General features: G+C 41.1%; 1 protein-coding gene across 2 annotated transcripts in view; it reads right to left on the bottom strand.

Annotated features, from left to right (window-relative positions):
- Positions 1 to 1208: 1208 nt before the first annotated feature.
- ppp2r3a (protein phosphatase 2, regulatory subunit B'', alpha) overlaps positions 1209 to 10628 on the bottom strand; it is a 65973-nt gene continuing 56553 nt past the window's right edge. For both annotated transcript variants that reach the window (XM_008399219.2, XM_008399220.2), the window contains 11 exons: positions 10085 to 10369; positions 9223 to 9326; positions 8996 to 9098; positions 8813 to 8887; positions 6946 to 7189; positions 6801 to 6849; positions 6625 to 6714; positions 6341 to 6516; positions 6134 to 6252; positions 5703 to 5809; positions 1209 to 4217 (listed from right to left, as the gene is read on the bottom strand). In XM_008399219.2, coding sequence (XP_008397441.1) covers positions 4121 to 4217; positions 5703 to 5809; positions 6134 to 6252; positions 6341 to 6516; positions 6625 to 6714; positions 6801 to 6849; positions 6946 to 7189; positions 8813 to 8887; positions 8996 to 9098; positions 9223 to 9326; positions 10085 to 10369 — 1449 coding nt within the window. In that variant the 3' untranslated portion in view covers positions 1209 to 4120. The remainder of the gene's footprint in view (positions 4218 to 5702; positions 5810 to 6133; positions 6253 to 6340; positions 6517 to 6624; positions 6715 to 6800; positions 6850 to 6945; positions 7190 to 8812; positions 8888 to 8995; positions 9099 to 9222; positions 9327 to 10084; positions 10370 to 10628) is intronic.

Below are 10628 nucleotides of genomic sequence, written 5' to 3'. Positions count from 1 at the left end.
TAAAGGTCATCGCTCTGCTTTCTTGGGAACCCTAAGCTGGCCAAGTACATCCTTCTCTCCCCCTTCTTCTTTTCTTGATTTGATAAATTGATTGCATTTTCCCTGCCCTCTTTTCTCGTCCATTTCCCAAATGGCTCATGTAAAGTTTGGTGTTCTGCCTCTATCTGTGCTCGTTTTCTCTCTGCCAACATTGTCATGTGTTATTTCTTACAGATTACCTTCCACGTATGACACCAGAGTGGGGTGACATCACTTTATCACGTCGCTGTGTGGGTGCCAGCGATCATGTCCGTGGAATGTCTGTGACTCCAGGAGGTGGTACACGGATCTGGTTGGTTAATTGTTTCGCCCCCTGACATTTGTGAAAAACAATCATGAGTGCCATTTTTTTGAAACAATGAGCAGTCAACTCTGACCTTCAAATGGGAGGCAGATTGCTCATGTGCAAATCGCAGCGTGGCGGCGTGCCAGCTATTACAGCATTCTTGGAACAATTGTTGCTTTCAGAACAATAAGGCCTCAGAAGATAATCCTGCTTACAGTCACTCTGAGTGATAAGCCTTATTAGAGGCATTATTCTCCATTTTCAACAAAACTAACTAAATTGTATTCTGCCCTCTACACAGCTGTTGGGATTGTTCCCCACTGACATCGTCTGACCAGGATTTTCTTCTACTTTTCTTGAAATCTCTATGGCGGCAGGACCGTAGCGATGATGAACCCCAGCAATGTTGACTGAGGTTGAGTTCCTCCAGATAAAGGGGCGTGTACTTCGGGACAAACTGTGACTGTGATTGGTCAATTGCTTAAAAAAGTCATGTCAACTGCGACCACTATGCAAGTGAGGTTTACAGCTGCTTTAGATGTTTCTCAATTGTCTTTAGTAGAACTCTTGGGAACTTTAACCCATTTTCCATGTTTTCAATCATAATTTGTGGATAATGGGTGTCTGTGTGCTTGGCTAAAGACCCAAAGGTTTAGAAGTGGCTTTGTAATAATTTCTAGGCTTGTGTTTGTGACTTTGTTTGTCATCAGGTTCTTCTTTAGGTCAGGGCATGATATGTTGTTTTTTGAGCTTGTTTTTTTGTGTGCTGTCAGACATCTTCCACTGGTCTGTGTATTCACCCCATTTGTAACTTTTATGTCTTTCTAAATGCACAAGACCTTTTGTGTGGATGTGTGTGGAGAAAATACACAAGTACAAGAAGGATTAATGAAGCAGCTTTATTGAAAATGTCCTAACCATAAACGTCAGATAAAGGCAGCATAAGAAAAGGGAAAGAAAGTCAGCAAGTAAGAAAGCAGGAAAGAACAAAAAAGCATGCCAACACAATATGCAACGATGAACATCCTCCCGTTTTCTCTACACACGAGGAAGAATGTCACAATAAAAGTCCTTCCTGCCTCTCTCCTTACAGAGATGTAACGCTAAAGTCCTGCATGGCTTCTCTTGTTTTGTGACGCGTCGCATTTGAGCACCGGGACACATTGCATAGAACAGAAATGTTAACAACCCACTTCTTTTCACATACAGAGAGTGAGTGTGTATGAGTGTGCATGAGTGTGTGTGTGAGTGAGAGAGAGAAAGTTTAAAGGTTTCTGTTTGTGTGATTGTCAGAATGGAGAAAAAGGAGGATTTCATCTAATACTAGCGATAAAACTCCACAAATCTAAAAAGCGAACAAACACACATCTACCATAATTTACCCCCCAGCCCAAGCCACACAGTGGCACAACAATACAAATCATGACGCGTCATAAAATAATCAGGCTTATCACAGCTCGAATGGCTTAATGGCTTATATTATAATAGTTGTTAAAGTACAGTTTAATACAGAAGATAGATTTACAATCGGTATAAAGCAGAATTGGAGAGTTTCAGGGAGACGCCGTAAATCTTTGCAGCTTTTAATCCCTTTGAATGCAAGCTGTGTACAAGAGGAGGTACGTAGCAGTGAATCTGAGACGAGACCAGATCTACTGCTGATTTAAAAAACTTATAATAATCAAAACCTGTGCAATGCAAAGCTATTCAGCACAACCTCAATGGCAACACCAAACAAGCGCTCCTAAAACACACTTGTCCGTCTGTGATTTGTAAGCCTTCACATGGCGCTAGCTCGGGTAAGACACAGGCACTTGTCCCCGTGAGTGCAGCGTTAAGTAAATAACATCATTTAAATGGATATTTAAAAAAAAAAATTAAGGAGTTGTTGTCATTGTTGTTTAGTTTCAATCCAGATTGGTTGGTCCTGGAGGGCAAAGCGAACAGCTAGTCCAAGAGGGGCTGAGACCAAAGCAGACTATTGTGGTCAGTTCTGTAGTTTCATTCAGGAAGATCAATTGTGACGCACTGCCTCCAACCTCGATGTCTTTTAGGTAAAATTTCACTGATTGGTCTGTAAAAAAAACAAAACAATCCAATGCAAACAGGACGACAGTTTCAAGAAGAAAACAGAGAATGAAAACTAATTAGTTTTTAACACTTACCTTTTTTTTTTTTCATTTTAAATTTGGTCCTAGTTGCTAACTTCCACCTCCAGTTTCAATTAATCTGGATTTTCATTAAATTGGGGGAGTTATTTACTGACTTTGACTCTAGATAAACTTTATAGAACCTCACTTCAAAATTTTTAACTGTCACTTTAAAAAAGATCTAATTAAAAAAACAAGAACACTATCAGGAATCTTTCCTCAACCTGTGTGATTTGAGTTATTGAGACAAGATGTCAGAAAAGCTATGGTACATTGTGTACGTTATGTTCAATAGGGTAAAAGCCACCAACAACATGGTGTAGGCTAAAATGTTAACAAAAGAGCAGCATGTTCAGCATGAAATAACTTCATAATTTTTAACTGCAAAGTGTTTTTGTCTAACAACAAATATGGAAATCATAAAGTTTAGTCACTATTCACCGCACATGTGAATGGAAACTTACAACATCTGGACAAAAGATGCTTAACAGACAGCCGTTCAACATGGTGGATGAAATTGCAAAAAAAATAAAATAAATAAAATCCTTTTTTATACCCTTTGACCTATTTTAATAACTAATAACACTGGGCTGTGCCTGTGCATGGGGACAGGAGACATTAGTTGTTAGATCTAGCATATTAGAGATATAAAAGTGTAAAAATAAAGAAAAAAAATGCTGAAGGAGACCAGCAGGAGGGACACACGTATCCTAAAATAAAATATACTGTTTGCATCGTCACAGAGGTGACACGTGGAAATGTTTGGACAACCCTACCAGAGAGTTTGACACGACTGGTAGAGCGCTTCCTTTCACGTGCGTCTTTCCTCAATGTCATCTGAAATGCAGGGATTGAAACGTTATAGTCTGGGACCTCAAACGGAGAGGTGGGGGGGGAGGGTCCAGGAGAGGATGAGCAGATCTGGCAGTGAGGGGGGGTGACCGGACCACCAACACCAACACGGGAAGTAAAAACCCAGTCATCCTGATCCGTGCAGTAGCCCATACTGGCCACATAGAGGAGTCGGTGCTGCGATAGTCCCCGAACTGTTACATGACCTCTCCCAGAGGGGACTCGAGTGTTAACAACTTCCTTTACCAAAAACGCAGTGACAAACTGCACACGCAGCATGTTCCTGAGGGCCGGGTCTGCGCGTACGTCACAGGGAGGAGAGCGCTGTTGATCCTCAGCGGCAGTGGCTTTAACAACTTTAAAGAGCTCTCAGCTAAAAGTTTCTCTGCGTCGACCTACCTTTGGCACAGCAACGGTAAAAACTTAAAAAAAAAAAAAAAGAAAGAAAACAGATTGTCTTTTGGCATGATTGTCAGTAGAGAATTCACAAAAGTTTTTTTGTTTGTTTGTTTTTACAGTTAAGTAGTTTTCTCCCAATCTCCGGCGAGCTTATCAAGCAGTTCTTTTTCTCTCCGCCGTCACCGTCTTGTCTTCTCAAACGGATCAGAGAGCAGAGATATTGTACTGTCCGTGTGTGCGAATGCATAGTTGCGCCACGCAGTAAAACAGAAGTGTACATACACAAAACGCATTCAGAAACTCCTTCCTGAGAGGAGCCAGGAAGTCCCTTTTTTTCCCCCCCATTCAGATCCTATGTTTCACGCAGACGCCCAGCAATTCCACGAAAAGAGATTTATGCCGACAGGTCGGATATGACCAGTTTTTCCATCTTATTCCCAATCTCTCCTGGGACTTGAAGCTCCTCGGATTCATAGTCGTCATCAAATGTCCTGAAGAAAAAAAGAAAAAAAAAAAGCAAATCATGCTGTTATCCTTGCAAATATTCAATCTTAAGTAGTTCATATGAACAATGCATTTGAAGAGTTTTGATATCTGGTTTTTTTACAACCACAAGCTTTCATGTTATTGGGATGGGTTTTTTTTTTGACTGACCAACACAAAGTCTATCGTGATTGTGAAATGGAAGAAAAATATTTTTTTCTCTGAATACAAAATCTAAAAGTTATGTTTTTCTTTTTTGACCACGCTGGCCTTTGTTGAGTTGTAAATTGGCAGGAAAGTCGGGTGGTGAAGAGGCGGAACACACACAATTTGATTACAGCCACAAATCTTTTATAAATATCTGTACACGCTTAGCTGCCCCCTTCCAGTGCTTCACTTTATTGCCCATTCTTTTCAGCAAAATGTGCCCAAAAGCTAGCTCAGACTGGCATGGACAACATCTGTGAGCAGAAATGTTTATGTGTTACCAGTCTTCTCTTTGGAATTAGGTTTGGATCTTGATTCTAACATATGCACTGAAAACGCTTTGATCCAGCCACAGATACGTGACATTGTAGATGTAGCTGGATGTTTTGAGTCTTTTCCCTGCAACAAGTTCCTCTTCAGTCTTGATTCTTGTGTAGCCCGTAAGAGCCTTTCTTCTATGATTGCCCTTTATTTTGGCTCCATCGTATCATCAACTTCAACCCGCTTTCACGTCCAGGTTAAAGAGAGTAGATGATGAGCTTCGAGAGGTTCCTCTTCTGACCGTGGTGATTTCTTCCACCGGTTTGACATGTCCCCGAAATGTTTGTGTCAAACTGAAAACTGCGTTTCTTGTGAGTTTCTTAAACAAAAACAAGAATCGTATTCCTTCCCCGTACTTTGTGTTGATCTATTACATAAAATCCCCCTTACTTATGGTTGTAATGTGGCCAAATGGGACAAGGTTTAGAGCAGTGGTGTCAAACTCATTTTTATTTTGGGCCGAATCAAAAATCTGAATGTTCTTAAAGGGCCGGTTGCACCAGAATCTATTGATAAAACCAATAAAACTGTTAAAATATCAGTAAATAGCTGTTCCTCTAGGATTTGTGATTATTTTAGTGTTTATTTTTGCAATCAAAATGACTTTGTGGTGAAAATTAAGAAATATTTATAATTGTTTTTTTTTTACAGTATTTACGCTAATGTATGATGTTAAATGTGTCTCTTTATCACTCGCTGCATCAGTTACGGATTCAATGTTTTTGACCAATTTTGAGAAAATTAGCAGTAAAATCAGGGCAAAAATGTGGAAATTTGTTGACTTTGTGTGATTTTTGCAGATTTGTGAAAAACTGGAAGGACTCATTGATGTAATTTGGAGTCCAGAGGGCCACATAAAAAGCTACGGCGGGCCGGATTTGGCCCCCGGGCCTTGAGTTTGACACCTGTGGTTTAGAGGGTATCGAATATTTTCAAAGGTACTATATACAAGTGTTAGCATGTACCCTTCATGGAGCTGTTCGTTTGCGGTTTCCTCTGCTACCAGTATCTCGTATTCCTCTGCAGCATATTTGTCCCAGTCGGATGGCTCCGGACCTTCGCTGTCAATGTCCTGAAACACATTTTTTTTTTCATTTTTTACTTTTTTTCTACAGCAACAAAATAAATACAGCTAGGGAATTTTCAAGAGTCATGTCAGGGTAAATAATAAATAGATTAATCTGATAGATGCTGCAAGTTATTTCCTTATATTTATTATTTATTATCAGTTATATTACTGCAACCTGTTATTCAGAGATAGAAGAAGAGAACCCTTCCGTCAGAAAATGTTGGTAAAATTTCAATCAACTCTAGTAAAACTCAGATTTTTATTGTTACGTTCTGTCCTGAGATTTTATTTGAAATCCTGTTACACACAAGAAACACAAGTCGGCACCTTTTGCACTGCAAATGGATCTCTCTGCTCGTGGTCCAGGTATTTCTCCAGATTGAAGAATGTGTCGAAGAATATGTGAGCCATCCGGCAGCGCTTCAGATCGCTCAGGGTTATCTTGCCTGGAGGAAAGGAATTGGTTCATGTGTTTAATGCGAGCACGGAATCAGTGTGTGACTCTCAGATGAAGAAAGTTAAACGATATTTAACCTGGATTCTCGGGCTTGACCAAGTCAAGCATTTGGCAGAGCAAATCCTGGAAGGGCAGCGGCTCGATGCCCATCCTCTCCATCCTCTCGCACTGCTCCTCATAAAAGTATTCCAGCTCAAACATGGAGAGAACGCCGTCGCCGTCGACATCCATGCAGCGATACCAGTACTCTATGCTGCCGAGACAAATGGGAGACGGGTCGTCGGTGTTTGCATGTCTGAGAGCGACTGCGGACTCGCACAACAGATGGCGAGTCACGGATATCTGAGCAGCTGCGCAATACCTGGTTGGGTTTTTCTTGTCTTCCTCAGATAAGAGGAACCAGACAAACTCAGCGTAGCTCATCCTGCCTTCTCTCTGCACGGCGTTGCCCCTGGAGACGAAACAGACAGAGCCGTTCGCATCGATCGCCACGTTGGCGCTGAAGTAATCAGCTCCACTCTGTGTGTTTCCACTCACCGGGTTACAGCACCGGAAAACAACCTGTCGATGATTCTGTTTGAGGACGCTGTCAGAAGGGTGAGAATAACAGGAGGGATAATGAACAAATGGGATTGGACGCGTCATAAGAGAACGCTGTGTTTAGCTTCCAAGCTGTTCTTACCGTGGTCATTGTATCTCGACAGGTCCTTGGGGTCAATGTAGAGGTCGTGGTCGGTGTCCAGCTCCCAGAACTTGCAGTAGATGACGTAGAAGTGTTCGTAGGAGAAGTAGTCGGTGATCTGGTTGATGTCGTCCTCTTCTTCCAGGAGAGCCAGAGTCTGCAGGAAGTTGCTCCTGCGCAGCTCTGTCATGGTGACGCGGCCCGTCCAGGAGCGGTTCACCACATAAAATATCCGCTGGATGACCTGCGGCGGGCAGGGAGGAAAGACGAGTAAATTCAGTGGCAACACACCGTTTGTAAAATCTAAGTCATTAAAGTTCATCAGCACGGCGAAACTACAGACTGCTGCAATTCTTTACAAAAACAATTAGAGGAAAACATTTGAAAATTGTGTAAGATTAAGGAGCAAATGTTTAAAATATGCCAATACAGAACAACTAGAAAATATTTTTTGTGTGTCAAACTGTGGAATCACTTGAATATTGAACTTAAGACAATATCCACACATAAAACTGTTCAAATTGTTATACAAGCATAACGCTGGATATAATATATAATCTTCAGTTATTGTTGGTGCTTTTGTTGCCGATGCTGATGACATACGAGAATCTTTTAGGCAAACAGAGAATGGCCCCAAAAAGATAAAATATCCATTAAATTACACATATGAAAGTGACAATGTTAGTTGCTTTCACCGGGGAATTAATTTCAACAATGAAATGATGGGAATAATAATAATAATAATAAAAAAAAAAAAAATTAAGCATCTACATAAATCTTTAATGGGAAAATAAATGCAAAAATAAAAAATCACATTGCTTTAAAGATGGTTCCCACTCCAAGTTGGACAGGACATCAGCTCACAGTTCAAACCAGGAGTTCAGGTCACACTTAGCTCAACAAAGAGAGGTTCAGCATTCGTTTCCTGGTAAATCGACCTCCCAGAGCTGCTAATGTCTTCTACAGAACTGGATCAGCTGATGCACTAGAATGGTCTTAAAATGGACATGTGGCGGGCCGAGGGTCTCGGCTGCAAATGGGACCGCGGGCGGCATCGTTTCCGTGACGTCACGGCACGGCTCCGCGCTTCGACGTAGCAAAACCGTCGACTTCAGAGGCACGTGTCACAGCCGCTGCTGGTAGCGTGGATGCGCGCGCTCCGTCTAATGTTACACAGCAGATGTTCACAGGAACAGCTCCGCCGGCAACGGAGGACAAGCTTACTGGTATTAGAAACGCAATTAACCGGATTTTATGAAAATGAAACAACATCGTAACGCCGTAAACTAAAGGATAAGCGGCAACTGTCATCGTCTCAACCTCGTTGTGTTCTTAAGATGTAAAATGAGTGGATTCTTTACAGAATGCTCATTGCTGTAAGTACTCTCTTAGTCACAATGACACTCCTTACCCTCGCGCTCAAAAATTGTGAGAAATTCGACCCTAATTAACTGAAGTATATTTATTTTGTGTGAAAAAAAATTTGTTATAAGCAAAACCACCAACAGTACAGCTATTCTTCATCATATTTAAAGTAATACAAAAGTGATTCACTTTTTTACTTTTTAAATTGTTGCTACATATTTATTCCTATAATAATTCAGACTGTTCCTGACTCAGTTCTTAAGGATTTGTGGTCCTTAATGCTGATTTTAAAATACAGTACGCTAAATTGCACTATGAATAAGTAGCAGATATTTTATCAATGGACAAAAAAAAAAAGAAATACAGGAAGAAACGGAGGAAGGACATGAGAACTTGTCTAACAATCAGAAAGCTTTACGAAATAGCTTTCTGACAAAGTAAATACCAAAACACACAATCTGAATAATAACTAATTTGTCTTTCCATCATTTTGGTCATTTACCGTAGTAATGTAGCGCGAGTGGAATTCAGGGGCATCCTTCAAAAACGTGAGTCCAGGGTGCGTGTCCACAATGTCCTATAAGCCAAGGATAAACGGTTGTAGAAAGAAGAGACGTTTCATGCTTTGAAGAAACGCACCACAGCACTAGACTGTGTAACAAACAAGAGTTTAGATGGCACCTACTTGGAGAAGAGGAATGAAGTCTTCCTGTTCCAAATATGTAAGCCCAGGTTTAGATAGCAGATAAATAAACCTCGATGAATCATCGTGGCAACTGTGCAGCAACCTGCAGAAGAGAAGACAGGAGTTATGTTGGGAGGAGATCTGATTTCAGAACCTGAGTGGAGTTGAAATGTGGAGGATTCTGATAAAAAAACAACAACTAAAGAACTAAAACCTGGCATTCTTACTTCCTCCATGTTGCAACAAATGAGTGAACCGACACAAAGCCTGTCCTCTCACCACCAGCAGCGTAGAACAAGGCTGCCTTCCAGTAAAGCGGACATCCGCACACCTGAACGGAGACACAGACAAAACCAGTCACTACTGTACAACAGAAAAACACGTTTGTTGGTAAAGAGGAAAAAAATGTCATAGAAATAGTATAACGTAGAGTAAAGGTTGTGCATAATTGTTAAGTAGGAGGAAAGCAATACAGCATTTTAATCCAGCGAATATTCAGGGTAACTTTGGCTGCAGTAAACAACAGGAAGTCTTTTATATGTTTCCACGACGTGAGCCTCCACACTGGCTCATTATGCCACCAAGAATGGCAAATAATATTAGGTTTTGAATTGCTTCTTACTAAAAATAATAATTAAAAAGGCAAGTGTGAGCAATTTTCCGTTTATTGCCCAGAAATTACGCAATTTCGCAAAATTTCCATAAGAGAATTACAACAATCGTGCTAGAACTTATTTTGTTTACCGTTTTATTAGGTCATAAACTAAGTGATGTTATTTTTTTTCTTCAATTTCCAGACAAGTGGAATTAAAGGAAATATAATTATTCTTTTTTTTTTTTCTAACGCCCGTTAAAAATGTGTTGACATGTTTTTGAAAGGGGTTGTTTTGGTTTTTCAGCTCTAGACAATTTATATTTAGAAGAACCATGACCAAAATTGGCTCCTGACCTTAAAACAAAAATATTTTCCCTTTTTTCTTTGGGGAAATAGCACAAAGTTTATCATTCTGGATGAAGCATCTTTTTTTTTTTAAGTTGCTTTTTTCTTCCATAAAGCAGCATAACTTAAACTGCACATAACTTGCTGACCTTTGCAATCTTGCCCATCTCATAAATGTCAGCCTTCTCCTCCTCGAACTCGGCGAAGGCCGTCTCTATGGCAGCAATGGTTGCGTCGTGGTTGGCAGTCGGACCCGGGGCAGGGAGCCCACGAGGGTAGTAGAACCTGGGAATGTTAACGGCAGGAGGAGGGGGAGTGACGATCACCGGCGCTGGAGGAGGGCTTGGCGAACGTGGCGTGGGGGGTGGAGAAGCTGCGGTTGCGGGCGGCGCTGGAGGAGGCGTTCCTGGCTTCTTTTCCAGTTTGGGCTGGAGCTACGGAGATTAAGAGGAAATCAGGCATGGGGACAAAGGCTTAGGACTCTATGCATGTCACATGTGGTGTTCATATTTTGGATCTTTTTTTAATGGAAAAACTAGAGTCTTTGAAAAGTAACACCACATTTAGGCAGGAATTAGCTTCCCGAAGCGAAAGCGTCGATGGATCGTAAGGAAGCACAACAACCTCGGGCCTGTGACACACATGGAAATTCCTGGTGAACAATAATAATAAACATCTACCAAACTTGTTTGG

This window comes from Poecilia reticulata, linkage group LG22 (genome assembly GCF_000633615.1).
Source record: "Poecilia reticulata strain Guanapo linkage group LG22, Guppy_female_1.0+MT, whole genome shotgun sequence".
Taxonomy (NCBI): domain Eukaryota; kingdom Metazoa; phylum Chordata; class Actinopteri; order Cyprinodontiformes; family Poeciliidae; genus Poecilia; species Poecilia reticulata.
This window is presented reverse-complemented; position numbering and strand designations above follow the sequence as displayed.